We start from the raw sequence: 14,969 nt of genomic DNA, 5'->3' as shown, positions 1-14,969 counted from the left end.
ACACACACACACACACACACACACACTACTTCCTAATGTGTGACTGCGCTGCAGAATCAGAGCAAATAAGCAGCGGATGCCGGGACAGGAGCAATAATACAAACTAAATAAAATAAAACCACTCGTGGATCATGCGCTGCCTCTGCAGACTGCTGTGCACCTTCTCAGCGCTCGAGTGCTTGAACTCGTATAACAATGAGTCTTATTCACACATGTACCCGTCAAAATAAAGCGCGTGCCGTCTTGGAGGACGTTATTGTATTTTTGGAGGATCACGTAATTGACCCCAATTTCCCCACAGCGACTGCAGCGGCGCAGATAAACAGCCATTAAAAAAAAATAGTTCCCCGCTGTAATTACACCACGCAGCTCGAGTGACCTCCTCGGGTAGATTAACAGGTTTTAGACTCTTTAAAAGCAACCGGCAGCAGCAGGAGAGCGTGGAGGTATCGGGGGCATAGCAGGGGGGAACTAAATGAAATAGAGAAACAGAGAAATCCGCAGACTGAGAGAGTCATTAACAAATCCTATCGGTCAACTTTCTCTTCATTGATTACGGCGGGGCAAAGGAAAATGTGAGCAGGTCTCAGGTTAAAGACTTTTAAAGAACAAAGACAATATTTCACACTGATGTTCAAGAGAGTCATCCCGTGGAACTGAGACTGTGAAAGTTATTCTTAGTAGTTCATATTTCTGAGTAGAGGAACCACGTCAGTGATGGATTCCTAAACGTCAGATCATTACCAGTCACACAGAGACTCCATACACATAATGAGCTATCTGTGTGCATGTGATCAACTGATAATAATCCCCTAGATTTGATAATCATGGTCCCCAGAGGATGAAGCAATACTTCCCGTTAACTGGTAGTGAAAAAACAAGATGGCGACGGCCAAAACATCAAAATCGAGGCTTCATAACAAAAGTCCACAAACCAACAGGTGACGTCACAACGACGACTACGTCCACTTCTTACATACAGTCCACGGTCTCACCTAGAAAATCATCATCATGCTGGAAATTGTCAAATTGTCAATTGCTTTTCTGGCTTAAAACAGTGAACTCTGCCATTTGGTGACTATTTTTAAAGGCTTATACATTCCAGACGAATAGCAGAAATGATTCTTGTCAAGGTTGAAACAGCATTTAGACCACATGGACCCTTCACGCCACTCTACGTCACACTGATGGAGTCAGTCAGATGAGCTCTTTTAAGTACAATCCTCCCACAGTGAGACAATAATAAAAGACATGGACTTGTTGAACTCGGTAGGAAGCTTCGTCACACTGTGAGTGGATGACTACACCACCACCCAGCCCACTGCTGCGCTGCTCTGACCCGCCCGTCTTCAAAACTTTGCTTTTATTTCTTCTGGACTTTGATCACTTAGCACCCAGCGGTGCCCGCAGTCCTCTCATCTTCTCGACTCCTCTCCATCCCGTCGGAGAGCAGGTGTAATTAGGATAAAAGCTCGCCCACCCATCTCTTCTGTCTCCGAGGTCCCTCTATCATCCCCCCCCCCCCCTCCTCCTCCTCCTCTGCCGCCTCTCTTGCTCTCCAGCGGCTGATGTCACTTCGCTGACACAGCGGAAAAAAGCACCGTGAAATGTTCGCCGCCAATCAAGTCCTAAGAGACGTTAAGAGAAATGAAACGGAGAGCGATGAAGACGGAGAGAGAGAGAAAACCCGGCCTGAAGCCAAAAGACACGTCATAAATAGAGGGGGAAGTGGGGACAGAAACGTAATCCACACACACACACACACACACACACACACTCAGAAGGGGGAGGGGGTTCTTTAAGTGAGAGGTCAGAGAGTGTGTGTGAGACGTTGCGTCAGGCAGCGTCCCAGCACTGGCACGACACCAGTAGAGACTGGACTGACCTTAAGAATCCATCTAAGAAATCACTTGATATCAGTTCAGCCAACACGGCAACCGATTGACCCTTCGCTAAGTCCCGCCCCCTTCGAGCGGCAGACTGGCCAATCACAGCTCTGCTCCGCAGACTCTCATGCATTGGTTTCAGATATTCTTTATTTGCAGGCTGGTTTTAGTGGATTTGGATAAACGTTGTGTGATAGTGACACTCGTTAGCCGGGGTTGGTTTCTACCTAAAAAAGCCAGAGGAGCTAACATTAGCAGGTTACGTTAGCACGACATTAACTAGCGTGCATGATGGGATGGATCCCAGGATATCTTGTCACCTGATTAACCTGCACACAACATAATCAATGTTCTCTATAGAGAAAACACGACGCAATAACAGCTGATATTATCACGACGAGGTGATTATGTTGTGTGGAGGTTAATCAGGTAACACGATCACCTGGGATCCATCCCATCATGCACTTGTGTTCACGTAGTTTAGCGACCAAAAACGCCAGACCAATGAGCGATATATGGATACACAGGCTATGCTTGTAAATATATTAACCCTTTAATGTAGCATGAAATAAGCACTCAAACATCTATTTAACGGGGTCAGTGTGAATAAAAATCCATCGGTCTGAATATCTGGTTTGAGTTGAAGCACGCACCTTAATCCTGAACCGTCATTAACAGATAATGATGCTCTAACAACATTATCTGTTATATCTCATCCGTCCTCACACAGTTGATGATCCAGCTGGAGTTTTACACGCTCCAATCTGTCAAATCACTCATGACTCGTATTTGGACAAAGAGGACGGCCCGGCAGAGGGCAGAGCTTTTTCTTTTTTTTTTTGGGAGCGATTGGTTCAGCTGGTCAATTCACAGATTTATCACAAAGACAATCAAAAGGTAGCTGCAGAGAGAGCGTCCGCTGTGATGTGGACGTCGTCTCGCGTGGCACCGAGTGGGTTTTTCTGTCGAGCGGCCGTTCAGACTGAAGACAATCGACCGGCGCGTGACCGAGTTTAAGCGTTTCTCCATAAACAACCTTTTGGCAGCGCTCAGTTGTGTCCTGAATCCTGGCCAGTGACCCTGTGACACTGCGTGTGCACGTGTTCATATATATGTGTGTGTGTGTGTTCATCCGTGTTTAAGCCACAAGTACAAGTGGCTGGTGCCCACCAGCCCCCCCCCCCCCCCCCCCTCCCCCGAGGAACACTCCACACAGCTGGAGCCACTGCTGATAAAGCTGCAGCCAACAGAAGCCTCTTCGCACAAAACACACACACACACACATAAAACTGCAAACACACACGCACAGATGAAGGAAAATACTCAAAAGCACACACACACACACACACACACACACACACACACACACACACACACACACACACACACACACACACACACACACACACACACACACACACACACACAGACAGTCCAAGAGACAGATGCGCTCACACATCAATGATCAAAAAAAATAAAAATCATCCAGCGTGACTTGGATCTCAGACTCACAAACAGTCTCCAAATCGCATACCTTCACACTCACACTCACACACACACACACACACACACACACACACACTCACTCACTCACACGCACACGCACACACAGACACACTTAACAAGCAGACATCTTTTCCGCTACATCATAATTTCGATCCCTCCTCTCACACAACAGCAAAAAAGGGAAATATTTCTGCTAAATTACTTATGCTAATTACAGAGCAGTTCTCAGGGGGAGAGACGGCTCTAAATGGCATTTAATTCTTTTTGCCTGGAAAGAGACGTGAGAGAGAGCCAGACAGAGAGCGGAGCGAGAAAAAACAACAACAACAATGAAATAAAAACACTACATGGCGTTGAATTTTGCCCGGTGACGCAGCAACAATGAACGAGCTAGAATGAAAGAACTCAGGGGGGGGGGGGGGGGGGGGAAGAGGCGGCCCGGCCAGACAAACAAGCTGCCTTATCAGCTCCGGGGGCCTCGGGTCCCCCGGCCGACGGGGGACGGCAGAGATCAGCGGTGAGGGGGAAAGTTTTTTTTTTGCGGCTAACTTTGTGTCCTGCAGCCTTTGCCAGCGGTCACGCTGCGATAACGAGGGCTGAGCCGATAGCACACAGCTCTGTACATACGAGGCACCAGAGGAGACGCCGGGCACTCGGAGCGTGTTGTACAGAAAGTTAGTTACCGTGTCCTCCCTCTCTCTCTCTCTCTCTCTCTCACGATCACTATGAAGCAGACACGAGACTCTGAGGCTCACAGCGCACTCTAGAGGAAGAGGAAATAGATGCATTTAACATCTAACTATTAAGGAATCTTGTGCTTCACATATCCTGAGAACTGTCTGTCAGATCTACTTCACACTGGGCGGGTTTATTAATGGGAACCACGGACTGTATATAAGAGTCACCCATTGGTTTATGGACTGACGTTTTGAAGCCTCGATTTCAGCATTTTGGTCGTCGCCATCTTGTTTTTTTGCAACCAATGAACAGGAAGTGACCATATCTGGACTGAGGAGTGACGTAGAGACGCCGTATACGTCTCTGGTAGCAACCTGTCAATCACTGTGTAGCCCCGCCCCTAAAGCATCCCCTACTTTATGGTCTGTTTGACTCTAAATGGACCATCATTTACTAAATGAACATCATGCTGTATTTCATAATTCAAGAGAGAAGTAGAGTCATTTTCTCATAGACTTCTATACAACCAGAGGAGTCGCCCCCTGGTGGACATTAGAGAGAATGCAGCTTTAAGACGTGAAGCTTTGGCTTCATTTTTCAGAACCACCATCAAAAGTTTAGCGAATGGCTAAACAAGCCAACAGCGGGTGGGCGGGGCTTCAGGGCTGTGCAGACTGAGTCGAGCATGTCGTCCTCGGCCTTTACAGGCTGCGGCTCATTGACTACAGTCCACCTTTGCTGCTGGATGCTTGATATACTAACACTACAACCAAACTCTTCTTCACTTCCCTGGAGTCAACAAGCAATAGCGGTTCTCGACAACGATCCACGCAGAACTTCAAGGAGGCCAATAAATCGGCCCCGCTCCAACCTGGCAGGCTTTCCCCAACGGGCACGCATCGCTGCGAGCCGGAAAGCTAAGCAATCAGCACGTTCTGAACGCTCACTGCACTCGTCTAACCATAAAGACTCTGTGTGCGTGTCCTTCAATTATCCCCCCGAAAATGCCCATCCAATCTTCTTCACAAAAAGTTACAAATAAAATGAAACAATACACAATGAGAGCTGATGTTTGGAAGTTAAACAGGTCATAATTCTCCTCTAATATCTATTTTGTATTGCTGTGAAAACAAACTGTTTTTATTCAGGTTTCTCAGCAAAAACGACATTTTACCAGATTACGCTTGAACACATCGTGATAACGTTAGAATTGAGCCTCGGTTCAAACACATCTTTACTGAATAGAGCTTGAACGGATCACTACGAAACTCAACAGAACCAACGCTAACGTTAGCTAACGTTAACTAGCTCTCGTCAGGCCGATTTGTGAAAAAAAATGGATTTAAAGCAGACATGGAGCTCTTGCTGTTGCTCCGAGTGCGACTCTGCGTCCGGCGCTAAAGAGTTGAGAATATTTGAACCTTTCTTTGCGGTGTGATCGGGGCCTGAGGCAGTTGAAGTCCAATTTGTAACTATCAATCTAATCCACTAACATCAGCCTACAAACTATTGTGTTGGATGAATCTCATTGTGCTGAGAACAAATACTACAGAAACACGTACAGTGTGTTCACACCGTCTGCTGCTCTATCCTGATTTCAACTATACTTGACTGATGCGTCCTTGACTTGGAAAGCTGTAAACGTTCTCATCTCCAACTATCGCTGCGCAGGAATATATACCACACCAAATGCAGTGCCGGAGGCAATCTGTCATAACAACAAAAAAAAGGTGATGCATGGCGTTTAAAGAGTTTCTCTCCTCCATAACAAATAAAAAGCAGAAGCAGTTGTCATGTTTGAAATGTATTTCACAGCCAGTGGAGGAGTTTAATCAGCGAAGGTATGTCTTTAGAGAAACAATCTTGGATTTCGGGGGGGATGTACTTTTATAAATTAAAGATGGTGCCGATTCGGATGACAGCGTTTGTGACACCATCAACGCTCTATACACAGAAAATGTAACTCATAAAAAAAGAGTTGAATGGGAAGCCGGGCGGCGTGGATGTAATCATGGAGGAACGTATACAGTACAAACTGTCCTCGGGCTTCTGGGAGCTTTTATAAATCAGGATCATTGCAAGTGTCCTCGGTAATACAGACAACACACACAAACATTGTAAATTTAAATCTCTAAACATCTCCACGCGCTGTTACTTGAGCAGGCTAAACACACACACACACACACACACACACACACACACACACACACACAGTTTTATTGTCGGTCCCTCTCCAGCACGGGGCTGTAAGCAGTGACCAGTTTTATGACTTTTAATTAGTGCACTGTCACCATAGCAGCAACCAGCTGGCAAACAGCCACATCTTTACACACATGCATAAACAACGGCAGAGGTGGAAAAAAGAGTGTTTAGTGAGGAAAACGTGCTTCAGAGAGTCACACGTCGGCCACCGGCCTTCGTTACGACAGCTCAGTACTTCAGCCACAAAATGACTATTTGTATATCAATCACTCAATACGAGGCGTCGCCTCGTATCCTTGAAGGAACTGTTTTTCCTCTCGCGCCTCAACACGGAGAAAAACGGTTGTGCAGTAAAATCTCAATTATCCGGTCGTATATGCTCACTGCTTCACATACGAATGCAGCTTTGCTTCACTTCAGCTTAAATCAAGTCTCACGCGTTCTCAGGATCACTACACGTCTGGATTGAGTAGCGCACCTGACGGTTTCATCATTCGAATGGATAAACGAGACTTGGTTGTGTGAGAGTTTGTTAAACTAATGTTTTGATCAGGCGACGTGAAGCCGATGAGGAAGTGCCTTAAACCTGCATTCTCCCTACTGGCCAGCAGGGGGCGACTCCTCTAATTATTAAAAGAAGTCGGATTGTATGGAAGCTTATGAGAAAATGATACGGCGACTCTACGTCGCTCCTCCACAGTCACTTCGGCTCACTGGTTGCAAAAAAAACAAGATAGCGACGGCCAAAATCCAAGATGTCAACGGCCAAATTGGCGATTTTGAGGCTTTGTAACGGCAGTCCAGAAACCAGCGAGTGACGTAAAGATGACTACGTCCATTCTATGGTTTTGATATAGATTGTAGTTGCTAAACGCAGCCTCCATTTATGTCAACTCATCAAGACTTTTCTCCGTTGTTGAATCCATTCTTCGCCGTGGAGGCATGAGAGTAAAAACAAAGTTTACTTCAAGGATTCAAGGTAACGCGGTCGGGCTGTGTATTGGCAAGAATGTGGCGATACGATACGTATCATGATACACGGGTTCCGATATATTATAGTGCAGTATATTGGGGTACTGTAAAGCGATACGTACGATATTTAGAATCAAATTTCTGTTTGCCACGAATCTTTGATTGGAAACGAATCATTTAAAACAGTGTAAAAAACACGATATCGCGATACTCCCGCGTATGAATATTTTCTTACACCCCTATGACACAGGTGAGTGTGTCTGTGAGTTAAGTTGTGACACACATTTACCTGAAATTAGGTGCGGAGGCCCATTCCAGAGCGAGGCAGGCCAAGTCCACGGCCGCGTACACCAACAGGAAGAAGATGGTCACGATGCTGGCGATGGTGTTGAGCTTCCCGGAGAAAAGCACCAGCTGGAAAAAAGGACAAAAAGAAAGGGATTAACATGTCGAATTTAAAAAGTGTATTTCAAAGCACCCACCTACATTTCACCCTTAAAATCTGTAAGTCAACCACATCATTTGCATGTTCATGCGCTCTCTGAGTGAAAAGGTGCTGAATCATCTGATTTACAAACAAATGACATATTTTATGTCACTGCCGTCTATCTTCACATGGAAAGTGGCGACACAACATCACGCATCAGTCTCTAATGCCCCAATGTGTGGGAGCTGAAGACATTTAGAACTATAATCTATGGTATTTACAAAAGAAAAGTTCAATTGGTTAAAAACTCTTAGCATATCCTCCTCCTCCTCCCTTGTTGAAAAACCCAGCATTTTATGACGAAGCTAATATATTTAATTTCAACAGTTTAACTGCTGGACACAAGAAGTCTGTTACTGCGCTGAAACTCTTTATGTACTTTGTGCCGGACGTTTCAAGGTGAAAACACAGAAACGTTCCCCTCGTTAGTCTTTAGCAGATGAAACAGCAGAGGTCAGACATTCCTGTTCATGAGAAAGCAACTCAGCGAGTTATGAGTTCTAAATAAGTCAAACTGGATTCAAGATTCATTTCAAATCTGTAATCTCCTTCACTGAAACACCAGAGGTTTTAGTTGTAGCCTGATGTACGTTGACATTCTGTAGCTACAACATGAAAATGATATCAAATGTTGCACTTCTACTACTTACATTTCCTCGTTATTTTTAGTTAATTTCTCCAAATACTTAAGATTCCAATAAAGACCAATTTGGTTTATGAGCTTTCAAAAAAATAATAATAATAATAATAATAATAATAATAATAATAATAATAAAAAAAGCACAAAATGCTTCCAATAGACATTATAAAATGATCACAAATAGTAACAAATTCAAGAACAGCTAAATAACAGCACGGTTAAGACTCGGGTGACGAAGGGAGGACGATTGGTTGATCGGACGAACGGGTCAAACGAACAGAACTTTCACCCAGGAGACCGTTTGTGTTCCGCGTCAAACGTAAAGTCGACGTTGACTTCTTTCAATGTACTTTTGTTAGTTAACTTGCATACTTTACTACAATCACCTACGTAACAAATGCATTTAATTTACTTAAGAAAAATACTTATTGCAGCCCAAACGCTGATCTTTTCCTCAACTTATCCAAATAGTTTGGTTGCCTGAACAGGTTCTGCACTACAGGGGCTTTAACACAAACCATTGTATGAGAATACGTTATTAACACACTATTCACTCTCATTCATTCACAGTGTTGGTCCAGATCGATGAGTCTTGATCAGACAGCAACGTCCATGAACGGTCACCAACACGGATGAAAGTCCACCATTCAAGGCTAAAAACTGATACGCCTGCTACCCAAAAGATTTATAAATCTGCTCATTTGCTCTTTAATAAAGATGAGCGACAAGAAATAAAGACGTTCAGTAAAGGACTCGTTATCCTCAGAGCTTCACGGATCAGGGTGTTTTGCCAAATGTGAACTGGATCCCAAATGGAACCGGTTATCAGATCGCAACACAAACCACTGAGAATGACTGACAGAAACCCAGGATTGACCCACTTTTGTACAAATATATAAAAAATGTCTGCCATTAAAATAATTTGAACAACAAAGATCTGACACATAAGGGTTTTAAATAAGCTGCTACCAAGACCCGAGGTTTTTAAGTCAAGGATCCACAGATAATTGAGCATAAGTCCATTTTGGTCCAAAGAGACCTCATAAAGATGTTCTGCTGTTAGATATAATTATCTGTCTGCACCGAAGGTAAGAGGTGACATCAAGGTTAGATTTGAACCAACGTCTAGGGAGCGAGACGCCGTTCAAATTAAATTGTTCTACCTTCTCTCGGGGACTACTGGGGGTCCGCCCGAGCTCCACTTGGTGAGCCACCGACGGAGGCTAATGTTCACCGTTAATTAAGACGCTATCGAGGCTGCGGTCCGGCTGCACGCAGTCAGCTCTGTGACAACACAGCCGAGCCGAGTTACACCGAGAGTTCTCCGTGTCTGATGCGGAGGGACGGTCGTACGTCTGGTAACACCGACAGCCCACGAATGCATGAGATTCACCCTCGAGTTCCAGGTGGCTTCTAATAGAGGAGTGAAATGACGACCCCATTATAAGTGCTGCTCCCTGCCATGTTCTCTGACACCGGGACGTAACTCACTGCGAGGCACCACGGATGAGAAAGCCAAGAATGAAAGCAGCTTCCACTGTTTCACCTGCATTATATCTTGCTTTAACTACCACCATTATGGTCGCATTTATAACCCCAGAAGTAGCAAATATTTATGTCAACAGAGTAGAATTAATGAATTTTTAAAGCTACTGTGTTTGAATTTTTTGGCCACTTGGGGGCAGTGCTGTGAGCTGTAAATACAACATTAAGGTACAGTATCATCACAATCAAAGCTGCTTTAGTGAACTCGTTAGCATACAGTTACCTCTTTACCCATCAGGGGGACACAAAGTAACTTTAGTTGTTAACAGCAGAGTCCTGCATCGGGAGGGTAGTATTTTGTCTTAATTTCATTTAGAGGTTTGATTCTGGGTAAAACAGAACTTCAATCAGGTGCGTTAAAATATCTTATCTTAGCGTCGCATGTGTAGGGATGCCCCCCGAAACTCGGTTCTCAACAGGGACCGGTTCTAAATGAGTAAAAACCTGGAGTATTGATAACGTCCAGAGTTTACGGTTCTACTATCGGTACTTTAAAAAGTTACGGAGTGAGATGTCCTCGTCTTGATTAGAAGAATAAGCGGATACATTGTTAAGCTGCAATGTGTATTTTAGATTTTGGAACTTTTTGTATTTGCTGCTCAAGAAACACTTTGTTTACATACAAGAATAACAACGAATGTTGTTATAACTCGATGTTGATTCTTTTCTTATTAATTGTCTTTTTTTTCTCACAAAATAATCAAAAAGAACCGATAAGAGTATCGATAAGGAACCGAACCGGAGTACTAGTATCCATAAAATCCTAACGATACCCATCCCTACACATGTGTGAGATGGTCCAAAATGATCACTTTAAACGTGCTGCCTAACTGGATATTTTTAACAGCTCATGGTTAGAATTTGCGGTTTTGGTTCGGGCCGCGTTTCTTGTGTCGACGGGTCAAATGTGTGGGTGCAATATTGAACATAGCGGCTCCGGACCAGTGGATTTATCGGGGCTTGTTCACTGAAAACAGCCTCCTGCTGCGACTGGAAACGAGGTTGATTTGAGTGGTGAGAATGAACCAAAACAGTAAAATCATGAGCCGGAAAAAAACTAGAATTAGCGCCTCGTGGTCGTATCCAGTTTACCTCCATTAGTGTCCAAAATGTCATCACATCTGATCCTGTTAGACGTTCGTGTGAAATTGTCATAATTAGTTTATGAATTCTTAAGTTATGGCAACAAAATGTGTTGTGAGGTCACAGTGACCTTTTCACTACCAAAGTTCATCCTCGAGTCCAAGTGGACGTTTGGGCCAAATTTGAAGAAATGATTCCAGGCAGGAAATTATTAATTAGCACACTATTCCTATCCACACATGGTCAGCTGTAGCTTACGATTCATTCATTCCTTTCCGAACGTGCTCTGTTGAATTGAGAACACTTTCAAATTACAACAATTTAAATCTTCCCCATTGCTTCCTTCCATTCCACGTGTACCACACCTTCCAACAAAGTGAGCAGAAACACGAACTCTTTCAGGAAAGGGTCATTACTAGTTCTGAACCGAATGAAACATCTTCTGTGGACGTTTCTTCATCATCAAGAGTGATGTTTTTTTCATCTGTATGCGACTGATTGCTCAGAGAAGGAGGTAACTACTGTACCAACCCGGGAAACAAGAATAGAGTCTTTCTCTCCAATTACGTGCGCTACGATTGCTGAGGAACTCTGCTGGAGTTCATTTTCTTCAGCTCAAGGGCGTATCATTGGTATTTATGGAAGCTAACTTTGTGACCATGAAGCAGAAGTAAACCGAAAAGGGGATAGAGAGGGATGGAAGGTAACGATGGGGGAATGGAGATTAATGATGTCACATTATCGACAGGCGGTCAAGAAAGAGAGAGGAAAAAAAATGACGAAGCGAGGGAGCAAAGAGAGCAAAAAAAAAGAAGAAGATGAAGAGAGAAAGTGGGTAAGAAATCGTCTCTGACCTCTGGCAGTCAAAGTCGGTGGGTGTCTCTCCAGCGCTCCCCCGGGAGTCGTCTCCACCAGAGCATTAATTAGCCATTAACTCAGACACAGGCCAGCATGGACAACTGCTGTCACCACGCACACATCTGTGTGTGTGTGTGTGTGTGTGCGCACGCACACACTTAATCTCCTCTGGGTGTGTGTTTTTGTGTGGCCATTTGAAAGAGTGTTTTTACTGGAAAGCGGGGTGCATAAATTGCAATAAATTTTGCTGAAAATAAGTGGGCTCACAGAGGCACTTATATTAAATAAAAAGAATTGAGAGGAAGCAGCTGAGTCATGTTTTGGACTTTTCCAGAAGAGGCCTCCAGGTTTACAGGTTACAATTGGACAGTGAGTGTTTGAGTCGGATGCACGTAGACCACGGCTAATGAAGCGATTAGTGGCAGTAAATACATACTTTATGAGATTAAAAGACTTTAATCACAAAGTAATCAACAAATACTGTACAAAAAGTCTGCCCTGATTCTGTATGATCAATAAATGACAGAATTTGTGGGATCTTTTACATTAAAGTTTGCAGATTTTGTTGTTGTTTGTTAATTTAGGATAGTAGAAAAGTCAAAGACCAAAAGCAATGCTTATCATGATCTTCATCACGACAGAGCTTCATGTGGTTGGCAAGGTTAAGATGGAGAAGTTATCATCTAGTCCTTGACAGAGGTAAAGAGTTTACTGAGGTCTTTTGTTCTGAAGGGACAGCGGAGTGTCGTCTGCATAACAGTGAAACAAATACACTTAAATGAACTGCAGTGGGGATCAGCTCCTCACAATCTGAGGCCATGTGACAGAAAATGCTGGTTTGCTTCCTTCAGTTCCTCCAGTGCCTTTGGGGTCTTCTTCATGGGTGAGATTAACAGGAGAATCACTGCTCCTTTGCAGGAGATTGTGGCTCAGTTTTGGTTTAAAATTGTGGTTTTAATTGGATTGATTTTGTGTCGAAGACCGCTGTGATCAGCAAAATTGGAAAGCATTGCGACAGTTGGAGCGATTTCGCAGAAAGTTTGCGGGGATTAAGAAGATATTTGCAAATATTGTTTGCATTTTCGTTTAGGTTCTTGGAGAGCCTGAACAAAACAAACTGATCTACAATGACATGTCGTCACGTGCAATGTCCGTCTTTGTCATCGTATATATGTTTGTGCCCGTCAGCAGCTTTCTTCTAACTTCTCTTCTGTTTTTCTCCTCCCTTTGTTCTTGCAGTCCATTTTTTCGCTTCACTTAAAAGTCCAATGAAAGAAAGCCTTGGCTCGTGCCGCGAGGAGAGATTACAATCAGACTTTTGTCATCAGTGAATCATTCAAATGGCGGAGGACGAGGCAGAGAGAAAAGGGGGGACGAGAGAGTCAATGATCTCTGATGGAAGCGGCGGCACAGCTAACGATTTCCATCTAATTGCTCCTCCTCCACTCCGGGAGATTGGCGAAGGAGAAAGAGAGGAGGAGGGGAGAGACACAGAGAGACAGAGAGAGAGAGAAAGAAAGAGAGCGAGAGAACACAAATAATGACAAGCCATTTAGGCTTCAACGCTCACCTCTGATAATGATGGGATGGTCCGGCCTATTTGCTCTAAAGATTCTCTACCTCCTCTTTTGTCTCTCCATCTTCACCTCTGCCAATATTTTTCTCCTCGGGCTAAATTTACTTCTTTCATCGACACAGAAGACACAGTCGAAGAGGAAAAACACTACGTGATTTTTGTTTGTTTGTTCCGTTCAGCTGTTCTAATGCTATGTTGAATACAAGAAACAAAGACGTCAAACTCGACTAGTTTCTTCAGTTCTGTTTGAGGAGTTGAACACGAGGACTTTCTGATCTTTCTGACGGAGGAAAGTTTCTATGACGAGACTTCACAATCCAAACAACAGGAGCTTGGGGCTGATTTTGTCCCACAAACCTCAGTAACTCGGATCTATTATCCAAAAATAAGAGTAGCTCGTCTGAAGCTTCTCTTCCTTCCCTCGGTGCTGAGCCTCACTGCTTCTGTAGCTCAGCAGGAATTTATCCCGGATTTATCGATTCCACTGAAATATTTAAAACCAGCGCCGGTGTTTCAATCTGTACCCTTGAAGTCGGCTTGACGCTCTATATTTTTAGGCCCATTGATCGGAAAATCAAATAAGTGAGTGGATTCAAAAACCTTTCCCATTATTTTGGGAAGAAATGAGTGAAAGCGTCTGAAGAAGAGATATGATTTCTACGCCCTTTAGGGTCACACTTTGGTTTCAGCTTTCTTGGACTTTTCTTTTACTTCTTACAACCCGTCAGATCAACTAACTGGCAGCTTTGCTGGGATTTCTCTTTGATGGTTACTGCCGGTTGCTTTTGTCAACGATCAAATGTCTTTGTGGACTCTCTCCTTCTGCTATAGTTCCTCTCCACTAACCTGCACAAGGAACCAGGAGAGGAGCACCGACACCCAGGGGTTACCGCTGTGGGACGTCTTCTTCGCCGGAGAGAGCACCTTACCTGCAGGGAGGAAAAGAAACGTTGGTGACCAACCGTAAACTTTCAGGGGATTATTGGCATGATAATTGCTCAGAATACTCTCGAGCAGCAGCTTCCATATGAAAATATCTGCATTGATCTTCACAACCCACGGCGTAGAAACTCTGGGTGCATTGGTCCTTAAATGAAAGAAGGAAATGAACAACCATCCTTTGGATTGATGGAGAGTTTCCTCCACAACATCCTCTGTTAAATCTCAGCAGGCATTGCTTCAAACACTGGAAAATGGTACACAAGTGTGGATACAAAGCTGTCCTCGTCCTTGTCAATCAGACAGACGTGCCTGTTCACTTCTTGTCGATACATACATTTATTGACACCTCCTCTTCACTGCTATTCCTGATGATTTCTGACTCATTCCCACGAGTCTCCGTCAGATATTAATGGATTCACTTAGCGTGCAAAGTTTGGTGCCGGAGGACATTTCCTTAGTGATTTGCACAAATTAAAATATGAAAGAAGGAACAGAATAGTGAGAGACTACAGTGTGGTGAAGGTCTGCACTGAGGATTTCTTTCTCAATTCTTTCATTCCAGCATTGACGCGTCATTGGATCGGCTTTCCTGAT

At 44.0% G+C, this 14,969-nt stretch overlaps 1 protein-coding gene across 1 annotated transcript in view; it reads right to left on the bottom strand.

The window, feature by feature from the left end:
- The window catches only part of LOC306701590 (solute carrier family 12 member 9), a gene marked incomplete at its 5' end in the record, with an annotated part of 50,855 nt that overhangs the window by 11,557 nt on the left and 24,329 nt on the right, over positions 1-14,969 (bottom strand). Inside the window, 2 exons of the mRNA XM_079166946.1 lie at positions 7,534-7,658; positions 14,280-14,362. Coding sequence (XP_079023072.1) covers positions 7,534-7,658; positions 14,280-14,362 — 208 coding nt within the window. The remainder of the gene's footprint in view (positions 1-7,533; positions 7,659-14,279; positions 14,363-14,969) is intronic.

This window comes from Pholis gunnellus, assembly GCF_910591455.1.
Source record: "Pholis gunnellus genome assembly, chromosome: 9".
Classification (NCBI taxonomy): Eukaryota; Metazoa; Chordata; class Actinopteri; order Perciformes; family Pholidae; genus Pholis; species Pholis gunnellus.
The sequence above is the reverse complement of the archived record's forward strand: the minus strand, read 5'-3'. Positions and strand labels throughout refer to the sequence as shown.